The sequence below is a fragment of the Nerophis lumbriciformis genome, linkage group LG21, assembly GCF_033978685.3.
Source record: "Nerophis lumbriciformis linkage group LG21, RoL_Nlum_v2.1, whole genome shotgun sequence".
Classification (NCBI taxonomy): domain Eukaryota; kingdom Metazoa; phylum Chordata; class Actinopteri; order Syngnathiformes; family Syngnathidae; genus Nerophis; species Nerophis lumbriciformis.
The window spans coordinates 19,916,450-19,943,676 of NC_084568.2; the positions used below are offsets into that span (position 1 = coordinate 19,916,450).

The 27,227-nt window shown below is 37.8% G+C and overlaps 1 protein-coding gene across 3 annotated transcripts; it reads left to right on the forward strand.

Annotated features, from left to right (window-relative positions):
- Positions 1-1,416: 1,416 nt before the first annotated feature.
- On the forward strand, positions 1,417-24,465 carry lrrc71 (leucine rich repeat containing 71). Of its 3 annotated transcripts, none has more exons than XM_061983401.2 (16): positions 1,417-1,704; positions 1,801-1,839; positions 3,751-3,873; positions 7,642-7,749; positions 10,006-10,081; positions 10,343-10,417; positions 10,519-10,587; positions 10,668-10,827; positions 10,907-10,990; positions 11,066-11,140; positions 12,935-13,063; positions 13,173-13,233; positions 13,331-13,377; positions 13,464-13,575; positions 17,503-17,594; positions 22,646-24,465. In XM_061983401.2, the coding sequence occupies exons 1-16, from the start codon at positions 1,626-1,628 to the stop codon at positions 22,796-22,798; spliced, it is 1,482 nt and encodes a 493-aa protein (XP_061839385.1). In that variant the 5' UTR covers positions 1,417-1,625; the 3' UTR covers positions 22,799-24,465. The 3 variants fall into 3 exon arrangements, with proteins under 3 accessions (XP_061839385.1, XP_061839387.1, XP_061839386.1); XM_061983403.2 differs by having other exon boundaries at positions 17,503-17,565; XM_061983402.2 differs by having other exon boundaries at positions 13,334-13,377.
- Positions 24,466-27,227: the final 2,762 nt, after the last annotated feature.

The window sequence follows — 27,227 nt, forward strand, 5'->3', positions numbered from 1 at the left end:
CTACATACATAAAGCCTAACCAGGCGTTTTCTCAAGGAATACTGAAATAAAATCATGTCTGAAGCCCAGAACACTCTACACATTTCCCCACTTAGTTTAGAGAAAAGGAAATATTAGCCTGGCCCACTAGTATCCCTCTTTAGGTTTGTGAACTTTATAGTCTAAACATTTAGAGTGATGTGATAATCAAACACTCTAAAAGTTTAAAATGAAAGAGTATATAAGAGAATTGACAGAGTGTGTGTACCTTCAGTGTGCAGTGCCTCATTAAAATTCAGCCGCTGTTGGAGGTGAAGTGTGTGTCTCTTTACTAGCTTCGTCGAAGCATGTTGTTTTTGTCGCTGTTTCAGCATATTTGAAACTTACATTCAACTAAAATGTTCTTTTCTTTGTGGTCGATAAAAGAAACGTACTGAAAATATCTCCATTTTAAGAAACTCGGCTTCGGGGTTTGCCATGACGTCTTGATAGTAGACACAAACACGCCCCCTCCCACACACACACACTCACACACACACACACACACACACACACACACACACACACACACACACACACACACACACACACACACACACACACACACACACACACACACACGTACACACGGACAGCGCGGGGCGCGCCTCTTTTTTGTCGCCTCTTCAGCAGCGCTGCAACACTCAGATCTTCTCAGTTTCTAGCCGATACTACATAAAAAATAACGCAAAATAACGCAGTAACGCATCATGTAGTAACGGTAACGGAGTTACTGAATATAAAAAATAACGCGTTAGATTACTAGTTACCGCCGATAGTAACGGCGTTACAGTAATATACACCTTACTTTGTAACGCGTTAGTCCCAACACTGTTGATTTCCAGAATATGTGTAATTTATTAATGCTGAAATTCTGACAATTGACGTTTCAGCATTAAGGATAGTTTACGCCATTTACGCGATACAATGGACTCATACTATAATGAAAGCAAGTCATTGATTTCCAGAATATGTGTAATTTATTAATGCTGAAATTCTGACAATTGACGTTTCAGCATTAAGGATAGTTTACGCCATTTACGCAAGCGTTCTTCTTCTCCTCCTCTTTGGGTTTGCCGTTTAACCATCAAACAAACGCAATGGGAACATCGCCCCCTGGAGTTACAAATTCCGATGGGTAACAGATTTCGGTACAACAGCTGTACCCTTTAAAAAAACACTTCGCATGTTTTCACTCGTTATTTTAATTCCCATTTTTGATTTCTAAACACATTAATACATTTGAATACCGGATAATAAATCTGTTGTATTTCTGTGTAAAATATTGTTTATTTTCCAAACGATAAACGAACGTGTAATATTTACGTCCGTATACACATGAGCATGGGCACCGCCCAAGTCTCGCGATATTATCATTGTATACGGAAGTAACTTGAACAATTTTCGTCAAGGTTTGTAAGTATATTACTTACTTTGCGCGCTGCAATACCGAAACAACAATAAACGAACATGTCACATTTAAAGATTTCAGTCATTCCCAGTGCCACTGGCAGGATTTAACTGTAAAGTCCGTCGTCGCTTCGATTCAATGTTGCCATAGTTACGCAGTGGGCGCTTTCACGAGGGACGCGGGAAGGGCGTCAAACATGGCGAGGAAGAAACAAACCAAGGACAAGGCAGAGAAGACTACCTCTGAAGTTGAAGAGGCGGCCCCAGTGCAAACAGGTAGATGTCAAGTCATATTTGGTGACAACTGTCAACTCCAATGGTTTAATTTTATTGACAACAACTGAATATGAAATATAACTACTTGTTCCACAGCAGCAACTACGAATGAAACATCGGCTACTCGAACGTTTGGTAAGTAGACTTTGTGAATTTGAGCCTTTAAATGTACCCTTACCCCCAAACTATGTCTACCAAGGGCCTGCTTACAGAAAATTGACACATTTTAGGCACTTTTTTTTTAAACCAATCCAATGTACAAAACCCAAAACCAGTGAAGTTGACACGTTGTGTAATTCGTAAATAAAAACAGAATGCAATTATTTGCAAAACCTTTTCAATTTATATTCAATTGAATAGACTACAAAGACAAGATATTGGATGTTCGAACTGAGAAACTAATTTTTTTGGGGCAAATAATCATTAACTTACAATTTAATGGCAGGAACACATTGCAAAAAAAATTGGCACAGGGGCATTTTTACCACTGTTACATGGCCTTACCTTTTCACAACACTCAGTAAATGTTTGGCAACTGAGACCAATTTTTGAAGCTTTTCAGGTGGACTTCTTTCCCATTCTTGCTTGATGTAGAGCTTAAGTTGTGGTATTTTAGGCTTCATAATGCGCCACACATTTTCAATGGGAGACAGGTCTGGACTACAGGCAGGCCAGTCTCGTACCCGCACTCTTTTACTATAAAGCCATGCTGTTCTAACACGTGGCTTGGCATTGTCTTGCTGAAATAAGCAGGGGCGTCCATGATAACATTGCATGGATGGCAACATATGTTGCTCCAAAATCTGTATGTACCTTTCAGCATTAATGGCGCCTTCACAGATGTGTAAGTTACCCATGCCTTGGGCACTAATACACCCCCATTTCATCACAGATGCTGGCTTTTGAATTTTGCACCTATAACAACCCGGATTGTTCTTTTCCTCTTTGTTCCGGAGGACACAACGTCCAGTTTCCAAAAACAATTTGAAATGTGGACTCGTCAAACCACAGAACACTTTTCCACTTTGCATCAGTCCATCTTAGATGAGCTCGGGCCCAGCGAAGCCGGCGGCGTTTCTGGGTGTTGTTGATAAATGGCTTTCGCTTTGCATAGTAGAGTTTTAACTTGCACTTACAGATGTAGCGATGAACTGTAGTTACTGACAGTGGTTTTCTGAAGTGTTCCTGAATCCATGTGGTGATATCTTTTACACACTGTCGCTTTTTGATGCAGTACCGCCTGAGGGATCGAAGGTCCATAACATCATCGCTCACGTGCAGTGATTTCACCAGATTCTCTGAACCATTTGATGATACTACGGACCGTAGATGGTGAAGTCCCTAAATTCCTTGCAATAGCTCGTTGAGAAATGTTGTTCTTAAACTGTTGGACAATTTACTCACGCATTTGTTCACAAAGTGGTGACTCTCGCCCCATCCTTGTTTGTGAATGACTGAGCATTTCATGGAAGCTGCTTTTATTCCCAATCATGGCACCCACCTGTTCCCAATTAGCCTGTTCACCTGTGGGATGTTTCAAATAAGTGTTTGATGAGCATTCCTCAACTTTCTCAGTCTTTTTTACCACTTGTGCCAGCTTTTTTGAAACATGTTGCAGGCATCAAATTCCAAATGAGCTAAAATTTGCAAAAAATAACGTTTTCCAGTTCGAACGTTAAGTATCTTGTCTTTGCAGTCTATTCAATTGAATATAGGTTGAAAAGGATTTGCAAATCATTGTATTCTGTTTTTATTTATGATTTACACAACGTGCCAACTTCACTGGTTTTGGGTTTTGTATGTTGGTCAGTATACAGTATGCTAAGATGTGTGAACATCCCCATCTTAGTTTCTGTTCCAGGTGGAAAGGCAATAGTGCAATAAATAGTAATATAACTCATTAATAATGCATTTTACTAAATGCTGAGGGACAATGAAAAACATCCTGCTGATGAATTGACCCCCAACTCCAAGCTGCATTGTGGATACCCCTGCCTTACAGCATGAGTTTGAAATGTCATTTTTCTGTCAACCTCACCCTCACAGATGGTTATGTGTGTTCTGGCAATGTGACGACCGATTTTCCTGCGCTCTGTGCTCTTTTGGATATGAAAACTATTCCAACATTGAAGACCAAATCTGCCTCCTCCAACTCAGAATTCAAGGAAGGTAAACACAGCCTTCTTATGTTACACACATGAGTACATACTGTACGTCAGTGATAACTGCAGAGGGATATTTGAAGTGAAATACCCTTGAAGTTGATCGAACTGAACAACAGTTTTGAGAAAAAGTCATCTCTAGAGTCTCACTGCAGTGATGGGTAGTTTGCAAACGATACTTAAGAGTATATGCAGGAAAGGTGAGATAAATGATCTGCATGGAACAAAATCTAAGGCACTTTGTGTTTCCGAATGCCAATCTTTGCTGAAGATGAGCAGAAACTGTTACCTAGATGCTGCTTTGTCTTTTAGTTTTGTTAGTTTTAAACAGATTGATAGATAATTAAACTTGTATTCATCCCACAATGGGGAAATTATATGGTTTTACATACAGTAACAGAAGTAAAAAGTAATGAAAAATACTAATAAATAATATACATTGCTCACTACATTGTGAACTAATGATTATACTATGCACTGTATTTGTAAAAGTAAAACAAACACTATCTTAACACTGGTACTACACACCAAGAAAAAGATCACAAATTAGTGATTACACACATTGTGTGATTGTATTTGTAATGTTGTGTTGTTTCACTGTAAATAGTCATACATTTACAAATAGTACACATAATATTACATTTATACTTATTTTGGTAATATATTAATAAACCCAAAAAATCTTCGGAGCCATTTGGAAGCCAAAAGGCTAATTTTAGGAAGCCAGAATTAGTATTTTAGATGTCAAACGTCCTATATGGATGACATTGAGCCAGACATCGGTTTATCTCATGAAGCTCGCTCCAACAATGTGTTCTGCTTTTTATTTTGCTTTATGACGAACATAGAACCAGAAATGGAATTTATAATTCTGACGGGATGTGCTTGGAACACCTCAACAAGGTCCTGGAAGGTGCATGGGGTCGTAAAGAGCGGCAAAGTCGTAAACCACACTTGTTCTTCCTGAATCTGATATTTGATTGACTGACAGAGTTTCCTCTCTAAAACTCTTGAAAATACCTTACTGGGCGTTACTGTACCATCACCCTGGCCTGCGAATCCAGAGGCATTGTCCCCAATGTCCATACCATGTTGATGTTACCAATTAGCTTTTTTTAGCCACCTCAGTTTTTTATTTAGCCTTTATAACCAGGTAAAAAAAAAAATCCCATTGAGATCAAAGATCTCTTTTTCAAGGGAGACCTGGCCAAGAGGGCAGCAGCAAGGTTACATTAAAAACAGTAAACAACACATAAAACATCACATTTACAACATTAAAACTTGCTCACATGACACATGTGCATACAGACAAGGTAGACTGCAGTCCTTTCACAGAAGCTTTAAACTCATTTCATGTAACTAGGGTTTGAATTTTAATATTCGATTGTAGGTTATTCCAAGCCATCGGTGCTGAAAACCTAAATACTTTCTTGCCCAGTTCAGTTCTTACTTTGGGGACGACAAATTGCAGAACATTCATTAAACGAAGATTGTGACTTCCTTGTTTCTTTGTTAAAAGACAAGACAGATAAGATGGAGTGATACCCAGAATGGTTTTGTAGATGGAAACATACCAATGATTGAGGCGTCGAGCACATAAAGATGTCCAGTTAACCATTGAGTATAATACGCAATGGTGAGTAAGGGGAGCGCAGTTGGTGATGAATCTGTGCCCCGTGGTACACACTATCCAACTTGTGGAGACAACCAGCAGTAGCATTCATGTACAACACATCTCCATAGTCAATAACAGGTAAAAAGGTTGTTTCCACCAATTTCTGTTTCACAGTAAAAGAAAAGCAAGACTTGTTTCTATAATAAAATCCCAGTAAAAGTTTCAGGTTTTTTTTTACAACATACTGAATGTGCTCCTTAAAACTCAAGTGGTCATCAATTAAAAATCCTAAATATTTAAGAGCAGATACTAACATAATTTGTTGCTCATTTCTTGTTAAAATGTTCTCACACAGTGCTGATCTTACAGTTTTTGATCTTAGCCTTCACTTCTTTGGAAGGTGTGTCGGTGGGATTTATTTATGTGTAAGACATAGTTTGTCCACTAACGCACAATGTCCTGTGTGCGAGGTCTGCAGCACCCCATTCCGCTAGTGTTGGCCACACAAATCTGTCCAGACGTCGTTCTCCATCACCTCAACCACGCAATAGACTTTTAATTTCATCCCACGCATAAGTTTTTTGCCTCAGGAATTGCCTAAGTTGTTTCATTTGGCATTTTCTGTAGCCATCAGCTGCCTAGACAGGACTTATTTTTCAGTATGATGGCACCAGTCGTTCCATTCTAGAGGCTAATCTTTCCTGTGTTAAAATGGCAGCCAAGGTAATCAAAAAGGTCAACCAACGAACGAGATTTCTCTACAGAATCTCCTCTCTGGTCATCAAAAGCACCATGAAGATTCTAGCGGGAACTCTCATTCAACCCTTTTTCGACTACGTATGCACCTCCTGGTACCCCAGCACCTCCAAAACCCTCAAATCTAGACTCCAAACATCCCAGAACAAGCTCGTCAGGTTACTTCTAGACCTCCACCCCAGATCACACCTCACTCCTACCCACTTCTCCAAAGTGGGCTGGCTCAGGGTGGAGGACAGAGTAAAACAACTTGCACTGAGCCTAGTCTATAAAATTCGCTACACCTCCCTGATACCGAAGTACATGTCAAACTACTTCCATAACGTAAATGACCGCCATAACCACAACATCAGGGGGAGCTCCACAAACCACGTTAAACCCAGATTCTGATCTAACAAAGGTCTTAACTCATTCTTCGTCTATGCCACATCAATATGGAATGCACTCCCAACAGGTGTAAAAGAAAGTGCATCTCTATCCTCCTTCAAAACCGCACTAAAAGAACACCTCCAGGGAACTACAACCCTAGACTAACACCCTCCCCCCACCACATCCCACCTCCCCGGATTGTAAATAATCAAATGTAAATAATCAAATGTAATATACTTGTTCTTATGCTTTCTGAGCTCACTATGTTCACTGCTCGCTGTACATATCCTACCAAGTCAGACCTACACTGTTTCAATGTCCATTTCTCAGATTATATAATTGTTGACTGAAGTGCTGATATCAACTAAACCTAACCCCCCACCCCCCGGATTGTAAATGTCAATAATTCAATGTATATACTTTGATGGTTAACTTGTGTGAAGACTGTATTATGCTGATAGTATATATTTGTACAATGAATTGATTAACGTGGACCGCGACTTAAACAAGTTGAAAAACTTACATCGGGTGTTACCATTTAGTGGTCAATTGTACGGAATATGTACTGTACTGTGCAATCTACTAATAAAAGCTTCAATCAATCAATCAGGGATGCCACTACAACTCTTAACGACTTGATTTTGAGGGCATATTTTGGAATACTGTATCATTTGTGTGTTTTAAGAGTGGTAAAATGTCTGGTTTGGACCTGAGGAGATAGTGTTGGTACAAACCGTTTGTTTTCCCATACAAGGCACAAGTCCAATCAGGACTACTCTAAGAAAAATCATTAGAAACAGTTATTGTAATGATGCACGTAGTTCTACACCTCTACTAACTAAGACCATAATAATAAACACATGTTTAGGAAATCCCTTCAATCTAAACTTGGCCTTCTTATCATGGTAAAGGTAGGAATTAATTATGGAGATCTTGTATTGAATGTCATTAGATTGAACAGTTGTATCTAATGCTGTAATGTGGCTTGGTGGTGTATGTGATAAGTCTATATTTGATCATTTCATCTCTCTTTAGGTGGCAGACTGTCCCACAAAAAGGCTGCACGTGATGTGTTAAAGCCAAGTCTGCAAGTGGAGCTTGAGAATGGAGACCCTTACAGCACTAAGACCATGAAAGTTTTTGGTGAAGAATCATTACAAACACATACTTACAGTATATGTTTACTTTATTGTTTTCCTTTTATTTTAACTTCTGCAATTAACAGGGGCTCACATTATTATTATTATTATTAAATATTGTATATAATTGGATCAATGTTATTTCTAAAAGTCATGAAGGTACAGTATATTATTTAATTTTTCTGTAAAAAATGCAATTTCGCTAAATCTTATAAGTTCACTTTCCATAACTACAGGCTGCAGTTGTCAGCTTGCTGCTGTGTTTTTTTTTTATTTTATTTTTTTAAATATGTACAGTACAGGCCAAAAGTTTGGACACACCTTCTCCTCATTCAATGTGTTTTCTTTATTTTCATGACTATTTACATTGTAGATTGTCACTGAAGGCATCAAAACTATGAATGAACACATGTGGAGTTATGTACTTAACTAAAAAAGGTGAAAAAACTGAAAACATGTTTTATATTCTAGTTTCTTCAAAATAGCCACCCTTTGCTCTGATTACTGTTTTGCATACTCTTGGCATTCTAAAAGTTAAAGTTAAAGTTAAAGTACCAATGATTGTCACACACACACTAGGTGTGGCGAGATTATTCTCTGCATTTGACCCATCACCCTTGATCACCCCCTGGGAGGTGAGGGGAGCAGTGGGCAGCAGCGGTGGCCGCGCCCGGGAATCATTTTGGTGATTTAACCCCCAATTCCAACCCTTGATGCTGAGTGCCAAGCAGGGAGGTAATGGGTCCCATTTTTATAGTCTTTGGTATGACTCGGCCGGTTCTCTCGATGAGCTTCAAGCACACATGTGAAGTGAAAACCATTTCAGGTTACTACCTCTTGAAGCTCATCGAGAGAATGCCAAGAGTGTGCGAAAAAGTAATTTGTTACATTTGTTATAACTTTGTGACATGATACAATGCACATTAATGAACATATAACGTATACATGTGACAGATTGTAGCCAAATGGCTGATTTACATCTGCATCTCATTACAAAGAAAACACGCCCAGGGCTCCCACTAATTCAGCGTTATAGTGAGTTAAATTTTTTCTTCACTTATTTTTGCTGTATTTATCTGGCACAAGTGGAAAGCCGGTCCCTGAAAGCAATGCCTACATTAAACCGGTCCGTGGTGCAAAAAAAGTCGCTTGTTTTCATTGAGGGCCACATTTCAGTTATAAGTATACTGAGAGAGACACTTGTAACAGTAAATATATATATCATTTTTGATTATATTATTACACATTTACTGTCTTTCTATCTATTCATCCATCCATGCATCTATCCATCATCAGTGTTTTTCCGCTTATCCGAGGTAGTTATATATATATATATATATATATATATATTAAAAAAAAAATTTAACGTACAAATTGATGGTTAACTTTGAAATCATAAGTCAGAGTTACAAGCAGATATTTAAGAATTTAATTTGTATTTTAACAAAAATGTTTGGAATATAAGTTTATATTATGTTCTTTGCATGATCAGATGATATTGTTTAAAAGATACGCAATTGTATGCCGTGTATGCAATTTTTCAGTCTAAATTGAAAGAACGAATACGATCATGTGCTTTATACACACACACACTATTTGCAGGCTTTCGCAGGCCACATAAAGCTATGTGGCGGTCCACATATGGCCCCTAAGGTCTTAAGTTTGACAACAGTGCCTTAGGTACTTGTTAATGATGGGTTTAGTTCTCTTTAATGTATGAGGAACGTGGTTCTCAACCTGCTCCATTCAAAAAGTGTCTTACGTCAGTTACGAATTGGTGCTTTTTAAATACAATTGACCCTCCCTGGCTTGGGGGAGCATTGCAGAGCACCAATTGCTCGGTGGTGAACACTGGCATGGGAACCTGTTTTGTCTGCACGAAAGTACAGTGTGCACAACTAGTGCAAGGATAACAGTCATATTAAATGAAAGTAATATTTTTGTTGGGCACAGTGTGCCACATATGTAAACCAGCACTGATGTCCCTTTGTGCCGCTGTGTGTATTGATAGACATGTAGACTGTACAAAGATTCCCATGACTATGATTCATGACCAATGATGGTACATCGTTGTTATACTCAGAGATAGTATTGGAAGTTAGGACTTCAAGAGAAAAACAAATCATGGACAATTTAAAATGACTATGAATTTTAGGTGTCACAAACTAACTTCTCACAAAGGTCACTTCATAAGTTCCATCGTGCCACAATGTTCTTATAAAGTAAGAATGTGACAGTATCTTGGTATGCTTCTTCACAGGATGGAAAGCAGAAGAGCCGATCATCAGAGTATTGAGCAAGATGATTTCCTCCATGCAAACACTGCACAGCCTATTGTAAGTTAAGAGTATTATTCTGTACAATGTTTTTTTTTTTTTTATACCTGTCCTGTATGTTGTTTAAATTTTTTTTTGCCAGAACTGATTTTCTCTACAACAGTTGTCAACAGGGTAATAATAATATTAATAAAAGTGATGGTACTATTTTTATATTAATAGTAGTAATGATTACATAATAGTAGGTGCCAAATCAGAGCCACGGGAGGAATACGATGCAGTAAACGGTTTTTGTCTGTTTAATTTTCCACTATTGTACAGTTTCTGGCAGGCAGGATTGACTGATCCAATGATTGTCACACTGTCAGACGCATCATGTTTATGCATGAGCCTCAGGTGAGTTAAGAAGTCTTTTAACCTGACTTGAGTTCAGATCTGTTAATGTTAAAGAATGCTACCATTTTCATTTATGTAATTCGTACGCTGATTTTTGATAGGATTATAACTTTAGAAGGCAACCCCCTGTTACATCAAAGCCACCACCTTCTTTTGTCTGAAGGAAGTCTGTGAGTGAGAGAAACGAGCTTTCAAAATCACCAAGATGTCAGCAAAGACAGATTCATTTCATGTCCTTCTTTGTTTCAAGCCTCACTCACCTAAACCTGCGCAACAACCAAATTAGAGATGAGGGCGCAAATCTTCTTGGGGCTGCACTCTCAACGAGCAGATATGCAAACTGGAGCCTCATTTCACTCAACTTATCATTCAACCATATCGGGGATGCAGGTGCTGCGTATATTGCAAAGGTATCGCCCAGGACAGCAAGTGTTTATACAAACATGTCTGCTAACGGTTTGTTTTCATTGTTTTTTTTGTCATATTCAGGGCCTGCGTTTCAATCGTTCTTTGCTGTTCCTCTCACTTTCCAACAATCAGATTGGTGACTCAGGAGCTACTGAACTTGCCATGGTAGTTAACATGAACTATGCTGTTATAAATGCACGGTATCTATACTATGGACTTATGCACTGTGTCTATTCTGAGGTTCTTGGCGAGGTTGTGCTTACTCACGAAGAAATTGTTGAAAGGCGGAAACTACTCATGGAGAAAATGCATTGTGTAAGTGTCACTATTGGAGAGCATTGTTGTTATTCTCTCCTAATGCCATCCATCCATCCATTTTCTACCGCTTATTCCCTTTGGGGTCGCGGGGGGCGCTGGAGCCTATCTCAGCTACAATCGGGCGGAAGGCGGGGTACACCCTGGACAAGTCGCCACCTCATCGCAGGGCCAACACAGATAGACAGACAACATTCACACTCACATCCACACACTAGGGCCAATTTAGTGTTGCCAATCAACTTATCCCCAGGTGCATGTCTTTGGAAGTGGGAGGAAGCCGGAGTACCCGGAGGGAACCCACGCAGTCACGGGGAGAACATGCAAACTCCACACAGAAAGATCCCGAGCCCGGGATTGAACCCAAGACTACTCAGGACCTTCGTATTGTGAGGCAGATGCACTAACCCCTCTGCCACCGTGAAGCACACACCTCTCCTAATGCATAATTCATTAAATACAGAGCTGTGATTCAATTGCGAAATCATGGCTTATAATTTGTACCATGATTTTCAAAGCAATGTTTTTGGTGTGTACAAGTTAATCCTGGTACCGTATTTTTCTGACTATAAGTCGCAGTTTTTTTTCATAGTTTGGCCGGGCTCCAGTGCGATTTATGTTTTTTTCCTTCTTTATTATGCATTTTCGGCAGGTGCGACTTATACTCCGGTGCGACTTATACTCTGAAAAATATGGTAATTATTTGTCCTAAAACTGGACCATTCTAAAATGTCTATCTTCTTTTGCTGAAGCCATTCTTCTGTTGATTCGGATGCATGCTGTTACAATTTGGCTATGCAGAGTGGTAGTTGGATCCCAAAGTAGACCAGGAGACCATACTAAAGTAGTGAGTAACAAAAGATGCATACAAAAACCAAAGGGTAATAAACAAATATACATGCAGGTAAAATCTATAAACTAAGGCAGTGATTGTCAACTAGTGGACTTAAGGACCTGTATTCAGTGGGTTGCTGGTCTTTGCCTGGGCAAAAAAAATCATACAGAAATATTATTTAGTGGAGGGAAAGTAAATACACTGAGTGTACAACATGTTTGACTGTGCGTCTGCTGTTAGGTGCCATTATTTGTCCGGTGCACCAAAAGTTCTTTCTATACGCCAGCTGTGTACACATTTTTACAAACATTTGTGGTATAGTTTTCACTTAATCTTGTTTAAAACCAACCTGACACAAGAGCGCATGGTTGAGCTTGCCGTGACTCCATGATGCAGAGACAGATGGCAATGTGCAGGTTAAATAATTTTATTATTTACTTAAGAGCAAAAACGGTTGAAACAAAAGGCTTGTGCATAAATGCACACTGACATAAAGACAATAAAACAATGCTGGCAAGGAACAAAAGTGTACCTTAATAGACTTGATTAAAAGTAAAAACAGGTGTGCTGACAAGAAACTCAACAGGAAGTAGAACCAAAATAAAAGCACCAAGACAGGAAATGATTCAAAACACAAGAGAATAACAAACTACAAATTGTCATTTGGGATCATGAAATAACCAACAATCGAGTAAAAGCATACTGCTCGCCTTAGCGGACGAAATAGCTCTCATACCATATTCGCCTATATTTAGGGATTAGGGATATAATATACTCTCCTTTAATAACCAGCAAATATGTATTATCATATGTTCTTTTCTTTCTTTGTCGATTCTGCTTGGTAACTGCAATTGTTTTTTTGCAAATGTTTCAAGCTTGCTGGTGAATAAAGAAATACAGAGCACATATACGGCATATAAATAGTTCAACATGTTCACAATCATTCTTTGCTTTTTCAGTCCTCTGCTGCAGTCGATGTTGTCCAATCATCTGTTGCCAATCTGTCTACTGAGCAGCTCCCTTCCGTAGCCAGCGCCACTTCACTTAACGCCAACAAAGGGGAGAGCAAGATCGCTGCTAAAAAGCGGGTATAATGCAAAAAATGAATGAATAGTTATAATCCTATACTTCTTCAAGTTGTGGCTTTTATTGGTTTGTGTTGTAAATCTGCGAACTAATGTTACCCCTTTATTCAAGGAATCTTCAAAACCAGATGGGAAACGTGCTCCCGCCAAAGACCAAAGGTGTCCTAAGAAAGGTAATTAGCTACTTCCTGTAAACACTTGTTTTTAGTTAATGTGTAAATACATATGGTATGTTTTATAGATTATATTTTTTCTTTCAATCGATTACAGCAGAAGGTCAAGACATTGAGGAAAAAACACAAGTGAATGAACAAGAGGTATCATACAGTAGTTTGATCAAGTTTTTCTTTTACATTATGGAATGATTAAATTCAGTGTATTTGTGTACTTTCTTCTCCATTAGCACAAAAGACCAGTGGAGATGGCGAGCCTGCTAGTGACTGAGTCGCCAGAGCAAAGGAACGGAGATCTCATTTTGCCGGGAAACACGAGCCTCGCCTCCCTCAACCTGGCAGGTCAGTACATTTTTATCACAGTACAAAAAAGGGAATCTGCAAAAAAAATATTTTAAGGGGTGGCAGTGGCTCAGGAGGACCAGGTCGTCCAGTAACCCGACAATGGCTGTTTGGACTCTGCTGTTGAGTCCTTGAGTAAGACAATTTATCCACCTTGCCTCCAGTATAGTACATGTGCATTAAATATTTGGTGGTGGGTTTAGAGGCCGTTGGTGTGCATTGAAAGGCACATTTATGTCAGTCAGCCCAGGGATGCTGTGACTACAGATGTAGCTTGCCATCATTACAGTGTGGCTGTGAAGTGAATTAATATTGGGCTCAAAGTAAAGCGCTTTGAGAGTTGAGAAAAGGGCTATTTTAGTCCAATCACTTTTCCAGTCCAACCTTTTCAACTTTTTTTGGTACCCCGACTTATCTGAAACCAAAATTTCCCAAATTTTCTATTTTACACATGCAATGTGATGTTATGTAAATATTGGATATAACAAGTTCAAGAAGATGCCTCGTGAACTACTGGTTGAAATCCTTTCTGACTTACAGTATGTAAATTTATTCCCCACAGAATTTGCAACCTTTCATATTGCATATTAATATTTAATTCATGAATAATTTAGTCAGTAGAATCCTTTCTTCCATTGCATATCTAATATCAAACTAAATTGATGAAAGACATGATGAACACACTAATAAAAGCCAGGCTAATACAATGTAAGCCAAACAAATGCACTTAACACTGTCTGTTATAACATCATAGTATAATTATCTGATTGATAATATGTAGAGTAGTCCGATAATATCGGCCTGCCGATAATTGCGTTAAAATGTAATATCGGAAATTATCGGTATCGGTTTTTTTATTATCGGTATCGTTTATTTTTTTATTTTTATATATTTTTTTATTAAATCAACATAAAAAAACACAAGATACACTTACAATTAGTGCACCAACCCAAAAAACCTTCCTCCCCCATTTACACTCATTCACACTCATCCACACAAAAGGGTTGTTTCTTTCTGTTAATATTCTGGTTCCTACATTATATATCAATATATATCAATACAGTCTGCAAGGGATACAGTCCGTAAGCACACATGATTGTGTGTGCTGCTGGTCCACTAATAGTACTAACCTTTAACAGTTAATTTTACTCATTTTCATTAATTACTAGTTTCTATGTAACTCTTTTTATATTGTCTTACTTTCTTTTTTGTTCAAGAAAACGTTTTTAATTTATTTATATTATTTTATTTTATAATTTTTTTTTTAAAGTACCTCATCTTCACCATACCTGGTTGTCCAAATTAGGCATAATAATGTGTTGATTCCACGACTGTATATATCTGTTATTTTTATCGGTTGATCTCGGTATCGGCAATTAAAGAGTTGGACAATATCGGAATATCGGATATCAGCAAAAAGCCATTATCGGACATCCCTAATATGGCATACCTATCAACATCTGCGTTTGAAAAACATGTAATATTTAGCTGACTTGAGGGGGTAGCGGTGGTGCTACCTACTGTGGTGCAACCGTGTCATTTTACTGATGTGCTTTTATTTTGAGACTGTACGGACTACAGCAGGGGTGTCAAACGTACGGCCCAGCTCGTGAGATGGGTTTGCCAAGTATAAAAATTCAGCTGAAATTTTGGAATGAAAGAAACCGCTGTTTTAAATGTGAACACTGGATGTCACAATAGCAATTATTTTTATCCCCTGCTCCTAGAGCGTGCATGACTTCAGAGGGGACGAAGCTCTGTTCACCTTAAGATAGAGGCAACACTTTTTTGTGTTTGGACACTGCGTATAGTATAAAAAATGTGGATTTTTACGTTCATGCCTTGATTGCCAAAGATGTTGTTGGTAATGTAACCTGTAACATTTCTACCCAAATAAGTGCTTTTGATAATCTGTACATTTTGCTTTGTACTTATTTTCTGGGCGCACATACATATACTGAAATAATATGTATCATTGTTTAACTTCATGTGTGATTAATGAAATTAGTCCAAATTCACAAGTGATGTTGTAGATGATACTTTATATGTACAGAACAAACCACATGTTAGTACATCAATTGAGAAAAATTTGCAAATTACATTAATACCATACTGTAATTACATTTTGATATTATTCATTTCATCTTCTGACTGATTAAAAATGAACACCAATGGTAGCATTTTAAAACTGTGACATACTCAATTTCACCTTTTTGACTGAACATGATCACATAATTTATTTAGAAAATATAAATAACAATAGAATACTATTAACCGCAACATGTGTAATAAAAACAAATTATGATTTGTACATTTTTAGTACTTGCTTGGTCTATTTTTAAAAACAAGAAAACAATCTGGAGTTGTCTTTATTTTTAAGTTATCATGCCATGATTTTGCCAGTCCGGCCCACTTCGGAATAGATTTTCCTCCATGTGGCCCCTGAGCTAAAATGAGTTTGATACCCCTGTGTTACGCTGATGTTCTTAGTGTTGCAGAACGGACCATGAGCTCTGATGCTCAGGCAGTACGGAAGATCTTTTATTTTTCTTTATGCAGATTAAAATATTGAACAACTACAAGAATGGGAGGGCACCAGCACAGAGCGGAAACATACTTTCCATTTCCCAGGGGAAATGGAAAGGTTAACGTGTATGCTTAAGTGTGCAACCACTTCACACAACTTAAAACACTAGTAGTGAAAACACTGGCACAATTACAACGAGGAAGGTCATTTTGATACAATTATTAGTTCTAGAATTAAAGGTTATTTCATTTTTAATCTAAATCTCTCTGAACTCCTGTTTCTATTGTTGTGATGAATTGAACAGACTAATGCTTCCCGCAGGCCTCTGTGGATGTAGCTCAACTTCCATGTTGTTCTTTAGTAGGGATGTCCGATAATGGCTTTTTGCCGATATCCAATATTCCGATATTGTCCAACTCTTTAATTACCGATACCGATATCAACCGATATATACAGTCGTGGAATTAACACATTATTATGCCTAATTTGGACAACCAGGTATGGTGAAGATAAGGTACTTTTTAAAAATAAAATAAGATAAATAAATTAAAAACATTTTCTTGAATAAAAAAGAAAGTAAAACAATATAAAAACAGTTACATAGAAACTAGTAATTAATGAAAATTTGTAAAATTAACTGTTAAAGGTTAGTACTATTAGTGGACCAACAGCACACACAATCATGTGTGCTTACGGACTGTATCCCTTGCAGACTGTATTGATATATATTGATATATAATGTAGGAACCAGAATATTAATAACAGAAAGAAACAACCCTTTTGTGGGGAGGACGGTTTTTTGGGTTAGTGCACTAATTGTAAGTGTATCTTGTGTTTTGTTTATGTTGATTTAAAAAAAAAAGGAAAAAAAAAAAGATACCGATAATAAAAAAAACGATACCGATAATTTCCGATATTACATTTTAACGCATTTATCGGACGATAATATCGGCAGGCCGATATTATCGGACATCTCTATTCTTTAGACTTCAAACTAGTTGAGATTGAATCAACTGCTGGTTGCAGCCAAGTAGTGCACTCAATAGTTTTGCTTTGAAATGAATTGATTGTTATTCCCATCACCAAACATATCATTAAATGTGCTCTGGCTGATCAAAAAAGCTTTAGATTTCTTGAGACATTTGTGATTAAGGGCTATATATGTAAACTTTGATTGATTGATTGATTGATAATGTGATGTATATTGTACATTTTCCTGATTTAAAAGTGTACAATTAAATCAGTGTAAAAGTCCCATCAAATTATTGCTTATTGCATTTTGCTCGGACTTTGATGAAATTAATGTTTAACCTTTCTGTACAGAGAACTTCAATTGATAAATAGTAAATTTGCAACTAGACAATTCTAATTTAAATTGTTGATTATATATATTTGTGTAGGCAATAGGATAACAGAGCAGTCACTACCACAGTTCCTGTCGTCCCTGCAGTTGCAAGATACAGGTAAAGGTCTGCTGCGTCTCTGTCTTCAGGTAGGTGTCAGGTTTACGAATATATTTCAACACATCCACTAAATTTTTAGCAAGTCAATTACAGACATCACAAATGCATTTTGGATATATACATACAGTGACGTAATAATTATTTTGATCCTCTGCTGATATAGTAAGTTTAGCACCTTAAATATAAATAACAATTCCATATTTTCAATGACATTTTTATTTTTACAGAGAGAGACATAATATTCAGCAAAAAAAACAGTCATGGTTTTACATTACTTTGTGTTTGATTGAGTTATATAATGAAATAAGTATTTGGTCCCAAAGCTAGGTGGCGAAACCGTTGTTAGGAACCAGATGTCACTTGGCAACTCTAGATTTCAACTCCATTTCCAGAATTTTGTTAATAGCAGAGGTCTCCAATAGCGGTTTGTTGAGGTACTGCAGCAGGGTCATTAAATCTTGGTTTGTTAGACTTTTTGAAACTATTTTTCCTATTAAACAATTGGCTTTAAATGCACACTGACTTTGATCAACACACTTCCGTGAACATATAAATGTAGTCAGAAAACGTATTTCAGACAGCAATGCACATGTTCAGTGAAACACAGGAGCTCTTTCAAGCAGGGCCCCGGTTTATTCACCTGTCCCTCCAATGCACCAGCTGTGTCAATCAGACCATTCTCAGCTACCAGCTGACAAAAACAAGGACACGACAAAAAAAAAAACACACGCAAAAGAGCTATAAACCTTAACCTGCACCTCAGAAACCACAGGTTAACACGGTACTTTTAGGACAGGTTTACGATAACAATTTTAAATGGAAATAGCAACTCTTAGAAATGTTAGCGGGGTTTATCATTAATAAGTATACCTCACTACAACCCTAATCAAGATACAGTATGTCGTTGCTGTGGGATATAAGAGACTTATTAATCTTGTTTATTATTGGTAATTATCCATGCTAAACATTGTACAACAATGCACACAAGCATCCAACATATAAAAGTAGGGGTCACCGTAGAAGATCCCTATTTTGTGGGATTATGGTCTTGAGGTTAGGCCACTCCAGGATCTTCATGTGCCTCTTCTTGAGCCATTTTTTTGTTGCCTTATTCTTTGCGTCATTGTCATGGTGGAAGACCGATCTGTGCAACCATTTTCAATGTTGTAAGAATAGGAAGTTTTCATCCAGGACTCTACGGTACATGACCCTGTTCATCGGTCCCTCAATGTAATGAAGTCTTCATCTGCCTCGAAACACGGCAAGTCGAGTAGATGCCAAAGAGCTACATTTTAGTCCTACTCGACCACATCGTGATTTTCCAAGTCTCTTCTAAATAATTCAGGTGTTCATTGGAAATTCTCCTTGAGCAGGGGCACTATGCGGGCACTGCATAATCTCAGTCATTACGGCCGAGTGTGTTACTTATGGTTTTCTTTGTGACTGTTGTCCCAACCCCTCCTATGGTACCTATATTGATTTTCCCATATCCTGACTTATAAATGTGGTTAGAATGTTTGATTCGCCGTGATCTCCTGATCAAAAAGACCATTACAGACATGACTACTTGGTTTGACAAAACAAGCGAGAAGGTAGAATACAGTATTTTTATCTAGTTGTGGCATACACACAATACAAACATTCAATGAGATAAATGTTTGTAAATGCAGCGGTTCTAATGTTGTATCATGTAAGTTGTACGAGTGAATCTCTATACTGTTCATAGTCTATTTTTGACTGTCTGAACAAAAAATTAGCGGTGATGTTATTCGTCTTCAAGATATATATTTAAACTGTACATTTTTATAAGAAACTGACACTTTTGAAGAGGTTAGTGCATGAAGAGTTTCATTCTAAATCTAAAGGGAACACCTCCACACACGAGCCCGTTTGCAGACATATGCAGAAAGCGGGTTATAAATGTGACAGTGAAGCAAAATGTACACAAAATAAGGGATGGCGCTAAACCGGTGCTAGGGGGGGCTGTTGCCCCTTAAGAAAACTGTTTAGCCCCAGTTGAGCCCCCCAGCATTTTAGGGCCCTTTCATGCAAAAACATTTTTTCCTCACTCATAGGTACCTGCTGTTGTGTATTTGGGATCTGCCTAAGTCCCGAAATTTTGAATTCAAACCGCAGGAGCATTAAGAAAATATTTATAAAGCAGTCTTGCCTTCCTTCGGCCTTTCTCCAAACATGCCGTTTGAAATTTGCCCCATTTGTGACATCCCACTGGTGACGTCAAAATTATCCAAATATGGTAGAAATGATTAGACTGCCCACAAAACAGGACAGCTTTGTGGCAGCCAATTGTCTTCGCAAGTCCATCTTTACTAAGCCTATCATCGGGCTGAGTCCATCTTTATGTGGCCAATCGCGCAACCGGTCCATCGTTCCAAACACCTATCAAATGTCCAGCTCTATCTTTTGGCTGCCCAATCCCAGCATGAATGCAAACTTTTTTTGCCTGGCCTTTCAGAACAATCAATTGTAAATTTAACTGTTTGCACTTCTCATTGTGGCAACGCCGGGTGCACTTTGTAGCCTATGGACCTGATATTATTTTCACTATTAATAATTTATTAAGTTATGTTGTGATCCACAACAATATTGCCAATGCATTGTTGTCTGTTTTCATTAATTATGCATATGGAATAAATACTCTTGTTGTTGTATGTGGGATCTGAGCCGAGGATGTCGTTGTGGCTTGTGCAGCCCTTTGAGACACTTGTGATTAAGGGCTGTATAAATAAACTTTGATTGATTGAGTGTATTGTCTGTATTAGAGATGTCGATAAATGCGTTAAAATGTAATATCGGAAATTATCAGTATCGTTTTTTTAATTATCGCATCGTTTTTATTTTTATTTTTTATTTTTTATTAAATCAACATTAAAAACACAAGATACACTTACAATTAGTGCACCAACCCAAAAAACCTTCCTCCCCCATTTACACTCATTCACACAAAAGGCTTTGTTATTAATATTCTGGTTCCTACATTATATATCAATATATATCAATACAGTCTGCAAGGGATACAGTCCGTATGCACACATGATTGTGCGTGCTGCTGGTCCACTAATAGTACTAAACTTTAACAGTTAATTTTACTCATTTTCATTAATTACTAGTTTCAATGTAACTGTTTTTATATTGTTTTACTTTCTTTTTTTATTCAAGAAAATGTTTTTAATTTATCTTATTTTATTTTATAATTAAAAAAAAAAAGAGGACCTTATCTTCACCATACCTGGTTGTCCAAATTAGGCATAATAATGTGTTAATTCTACGACTGTATATATCGGTTGATATCGGTATTGGTTGATATCGGTATCGGTAATTAAAGAGTTGGACAATATCGGCAAAAAGCCATTATCGGACATCCCTAGTCTGTATTTGTCACCTCTGTACGTGAAACATTTTTGCCATGTCGCTTGTATTAGATCTAGCTATTTTGTTGAATATTCTTTGGTTAAATTCAGTTAAAACTACTTTAAATTGAACCTGCTTGTGCTGTGTATCATAACTGATTTTATTGGAGTAAATGAAAACTGAAGTCATGAAAATCTATTATTCTCTTTGCCACCCCACAAATCGGTCAAGCCCCCCTTTAGCCCCAATAAAGAAAAAATCTTGGAGCCGTCCCTCCACCAAATCATATCCAATACATATTATCTAGACCAGTGGTCCCCAACCTTTTTGTAACTGCGGACCAGTCAACGCTTGAAAATCTGTCCCATAAAAAAAAAAAATACAATCATGTGTGCTTACGGACTGTATCCCTGCAGACTGTATTGATATATATTGATATATAATGTAGGAACCAGAATATTAATAACAGAAAGAAACAACCCTTTTGTGTAAATGGGGGAGGAAGGTTTTTTTTGGGTTGGTGCACTAATTGTAAGTGTATCTTGTGTTTTTTATGGTTTTAATAAAAAATAAAAAAATAAAAAAATGTTTATCTCTTGTGCGGCCCGGTGCCAATCGATCCACGGACCGGTACCGGTACCGGTAAATGGGGACCTCTGATCTAGACCACAAGGAAGTGTGTTAAATGTTAATTAAAACCATCATAGGTACCCTTAGATCATCTTGTGTAATTCTGGGCTGATCGTTCACCTTTTATCAGAACCATCCTTATTAAAGAGTTGTGATCTTGCCTGACTTAGACTTAGACTTAGAAAATCTTTATTGTCCCCGAGGGGCAATTTGGTTTGCAGCAGTAGTCAATAAAAACGAGGTACAACAGTAAAAACAAGGTACACCAGTGAAAACGAGATACAACAGTAAAAACAAGGTACAACAGTAAAACAAGGTACAAATACATAAAATACATACAACATACAAACCATCATGAAGGCATTGAGCTAAAAACAAAAAGGATTTGTAATACAATAAAAACTAATCATCACACGTCGCTTCCCACTAAAGTGACTGAATAACAGCTAAGCTTGTTTAAGAAGCTCATTTATAAAATCAACAGCTGAGGGAGCAAAGGATCTTATGTACCGGTATCTGTTATTTTTGGCCTTTCTCTGAGAAGAGAGGGTGCTGAGGGTTGACCAGAATGGCCTTTGCCTTCTGGATGACTGGCCTGATAGATCTGGTTCAGGGGGTTCAAGGTAGTGCCTATGGTCTTTTGGCACACCTTGATTATGCCTGTTGCCTTGTCGTGCTTCCATTTCTAAATGATCCTTCCAACTGTGGTGTTTTCCTCACCAAACCTTTTGCTGAAGGGGCAGGACTAAATTGTTCTTCACATGCACATACTGTAGTCGGTTTAGGGGGCTGGCATTCTTGATTCCCTCAGTCAAATCTTTAATTAACTGTATTTTTCTCTCTTTTTATTCAACTTTTTTTGTGTATTACAGTAAATCTGCCATGACAATTGTGCTGTTCATGTCTTTTAAAGCGGGTAAACTTACAAACTCAGCAGGGGATCAAATAATTACTGGGAAAAAAATCCTTTATAGGATCTGTAAAGTACTCCCTGATTCATTTTGTTTAGCTATAGTGTTTGAGTATAATTGGTGGATGTACAGTATGAAGATTTCTGATCTCTCGGTTTGTGTTTTAGAGAAACCACTTTGCTGCCGAGTGTGAGTCCTATGTAAAGCTACAGGAACTGATGGCACTCAGAGACCCTCTGAATAAAAAAATTGAAGAGGAAGAAGAAGAGGAGGCTGAGGGCTCACATTGTTCAGATAGTGAAACTAAAGGAGAGAAATAGAATATATGTTTTCACTTGTACTGTTTATATTTTCTCAAAAGATTTGCAACTGATGCACATGTTTTTATCCAACAAATTAGCTTTTTATTAGTGTCCATTAAACAGCAATGTACATACACCCTATTCAAAAAAACATTAAGTTCAATACTACAAACTAGGGGTGGGCAATATTTTCCCAATATCAACACTACCGATTTTAAGAGCGGTATGAATACCAGGCCTATACTAGCGTGATGAGAGCAATATATTTCAGTTCTCTTCTGTGCATTTTCTTGTTATCTCGACTTAGAAGAAAACAAGACATGTACAACGGTTCGGTCTGCATCTCTGTAAACTTGTAACTTTGGAAACGGAAGTATACAGTACACCTCACCATTATGGTCCATACACAGCCCACCCCACTCAAAAAAAGAAAAAAGTCAACAAAAAGGAAACTAAATATACAATACTGAACACAGCAAAGGGTGGAACTGGCGAACCAAATGCAACTATATGATTTGCCTGAGAAGCTGGACAGGACAAAAAAAAAAAAGACTTTAGTTTAAATTGCACATAAGCCTAATGTGAGTAAATGTAATGTTATTTTCCATATGTACATTTGAAATCTTATCAGATGTTTTGAGGGTTTAAAATATTTTTTTTCGTTTTTATGTGTTTAGAATTGTAATTTATTTAGTCTTCAAGCCAAATCTTGTAATGTGTTTTATTTTGGCTTTGGATTTAAAAACCGACCTCTGAGTTTCTTGGCAGTTTACCCAAGCGTTCCACTAGATGGCGATAAATAGTCGTGTCTGTCTGACGTCCCGAGCACTGCAGATGAAACATAATCAAGGAAGAAGCACAGCCATAGATTGAACACTTTGAATACATTTGCGCCATTTAATCACCAATATACACAGTCGTATCCAATAAAGTGGACAAGTATTGTCATTGAAAATATAAATATGCAGAATTGATTAATGGCTAAATGTCCCTTAATTGACCAACTGAGTACATTCCCCAGAGACAACTGAGTAGCTAATATTTAATTGGGTCATTCAGAAACATTAACAGAAAAAGTACAACATAATATAATACAGAATAATATACACTATATTGCCAAAAGTATTTGGCCACCTGCCTTGACTCACATATGAACTTGAAGTGCCATCCCATTCCTAACCCATAGGGTTTAATATGATGCCGGTCCACCTTTTGCAGCCATTACAGCTTCAACTCTTCCAGGAAGGCTGTCCACAAGGTTGCAGAGTGTGTTTATAGGAAGTTTCCACCATTCTTCCAAAAGCGCATTGGTGAGGTCACACACTGATGTTGGTGGAGAAGGCCTGGCTCTCAGTTTCCGTTCTAATTCATCCCAAAGGTGTTCTATGGGGTTCAGGTCAGGACTCTGTGCAGGCCAGTCAAGTTCATTCACACCAGACTCTGTCATCCATGTATTTATGGACCTTGCTTTGTGCACTGGTGCACAGTCATGTTGGAAGAGGAAGGGGCCCGCTCCAAACTCTTCCCACAAGGTTGGGAGCATGGAATTGTCCAAAATGTTTTGGTATCCTGGAGCATTCAAAGTTCCTTTCACTGGAACTAAGGGGCCAAACCCAAACTACTGAAAAACAACCCCACACCATAATTCCTCCTCCACCAAATTTCACACTCGGCACAATGCAGTTCGAAATGTACCGTTCTCCTGGCAACCTCCAAACCCAGACTGGTCCATCAGATTGCCAGATGGAAAAGAGTGATTCATCACTCCAGAGAAGGCGTCTCCACTTCTCTAGAGTCCAGTGGCGACGTGCTTTACACCACTGCATCCCACGCTTTGCATCGGACTTGGTGATGTATGGCTTAGATGCAGCTGCTCGGCCATGGAAACCCATTCCATGAAGCTCTCTGCGTACTGTACGTGGGCTAATTGGAAGGTTTGGAGCTCTGTAGCAACTGACTGTGTAGAAAGTATTTGCACTATGCGCTTCAGCATTTGCTGAGCCATCTTTGTCAGTTTACGTGGCCTACCACTTGGTGGCTGAGTTGCTGTTGTTCCCAAACTCTTCCATTTTCTTGTAATAAAGCCGAAAGTTGACTTTGAAATATTTAGGAGCGAGGAAATTTCCCGACTGGATTTGTTGCACAGGTGGCATCCTATGACAGTTCCACGCTGGAAATCACTGAGAGCGGCCCATTCTTTCACAAATGTTTGTAGAAACAGTCTCCATGCCTAAGTGCTTGATTTTATACACCTGTGGCTGTGATTAGGACACCTGATTCTGATCATTTGGATGGGTGGCCAAATAGTTTTGGCAATATAGTGTATTTGGCTGACATGGTTGTGGATTGTCCACTCCCAGGAATATTAGAGGAGCTTGATGAAAACAAGTTCCAAAATATTGTGATAAAAATATGCAAACAAGACAATATGGCATTGTACATTCAACATTTGAGTATTTAGCATTTAGACATTTAGAGTCTGAACAGATGGCATAGACACTTTTCTAAATGAAAACTCGCTGGCGGTAAACAACACTGCAAAATGTTCAATAGCCGATGTGCTGTTTTTGATCTCGCCCAAATACTTCTCATCCTCCTGATGGAATTTATTTCAAAACATTTTGGCTCATTAGTCATCAGGATCTTTTTTTTTTTTCAAAAGGAGGAGTTTTTTTTTTGTTAGATGTATTCTGGCAGTCTGGCATTTTTCCTCCTTGGATGTTTTGAAATATTGATATGAGCTATGTTCCAAAAACAAACAGTTGCAGGGCTGTAACTGTTGACCTTGCAAGTTGAGTGAGAAACCACATTTCTGTTTTGTCAGCTAATTATGATGTGATCTCCTTTTCTTGCATGACACCTCTTTGGCCTATATGGACACACTTATCACACATTTTAACAACTTTTTATACTTTCCAACTGGGAACAGTTCCACACTTCCGTTCCAGCATGGGAATGGTTTCACACTTCTTATGTGAAAATCCTCAACTTCATGAGATACTTTTAAGATGAACACACATTTTCACCACATATATGATTTTGTTATGCAATTTTTCCATAGAATCAGTGACATTCTGAAGACTAACCCAGTGGTTCTCAACTATTTTCTGTTATTCTGTCATATTTTCTGGCATTTTCTGGCATTCGTCCCAAGGGTACAACAACATGTTCACGTTCCCTGTTATTTGAAATACTATAAATAATCTAATCATATTTAGTGTGTGTCAAGCAAGTGTTTAACTAGTACTTGTTCCAAATAAAGAGTTAAATCTAATTAAAGATGGGGGATGTTCCGATTAGGGCAGTGGTTCTTAACCTGGGTTCAATCGAACCCGAGGGGTTCGGCGGAGGTCAAAACACACCAGACTCATCGTGCAAATAAAAACTTCTCCCTATCGGCGTATTACGGATACGGTAACAGCTGACTGGTTTGCAGGTGTGTAATTTGTTGTGAGTTTATGCATTGTGTTGGTTTTGTTGTTTGAACAAGGTGATGTTCATGCACGGTTCATTTTGTGCACCAGTAAAAAAACATGGTAACACTTTAGTATGGGGAACATATTCACCATTAATTAGTTGCTTATTAACATGCAAATTAGTAACATATTGGCTCTTAACTAGTCATTATTAAGTACTTATTAATGCCTTATTCGGCATGGCCTTATAATAACCCTAACCCTGACCTAACTCTAACCAAATAACTCTAAATTAAGTCTTCATTACTTAGAATATGTTCCCCTAGTGTCCAAATAACTCTAAATTAAGTCTTTGTTACTTAGAATATGTTCCCCATACTAAAGTGTTAACAAAAACATATGACTTTGTCTTGAATTTGAAATTTTTTTAATTTTATTTTTCACTAAAGAAGGGAGGGCTTCACGGTGGCAGAGGGGTTAGTGCATCTGCCTCACAATACGAAGGTCCTGAGCAGTGTTGGGTTAGTTACTGAAAACCAGTAACTAGTTACAGTTACTAGTTACTTTATTTCAAAAGTAACTCAGTTACTAACTCAGTTACTTACACCAAAAAGTAATGCGTTACTGTGAAAAGTAACTATTTAGTTACTTCTTTTTTTCTTCTTTTTTTTTTTAAAGCTCCCATTAATGCCCTTTTTGCCTTCATTTCAGTACTGTTATTGCACTGGAGAATAATACAATCTGTTGATCAACTTCACATACAATTTTATTTTCCTTTTAACATAATGAATGAAAAACAGTGCAACATAAAAAGGCATTCCTCCTTTCTTTAAACTTGGACCAATGACCATTAATAAAAAACAAGTTTAAGTGCAACATAAGAAGAAACATCATCTTCCTTGAAACATAGGTAGTGAAATAAAGCCTGACATCTGGAGTGATGCTGCTGTCTTCCACACTTGGAGCCATGGATTGTAGAATCCTTGTTTTCAGTGGCAGGATCATTGACACAGATGGTGAAGTTTCAGTGC

Excerpts from the sequence above, each read along its gene's own strand:
- lrrc71 (XM_061983401.2), top strand. The coding sequence starts at position 1,626 with ATGGCGAGGAAGAAACAAACCAAGGACAAGGCAGAGAAGACTACCTCT. Across the intron at positions 7,750-10,005 it reads TAAGACCATGAAAGTTTTTG|GATGGAAAGCAGAAGAGCCG; the intron begins GTGAAGAATCAT and ends GCTTCTTCACAG. Across the intron at positions 13,064-13,172 it reads AGATCGCTGCTAAAAAGCGG|GAATCTTCAAAACCAGATGG; the intron begins GTATAATGCAAA and ends CCTTTATTCAAG.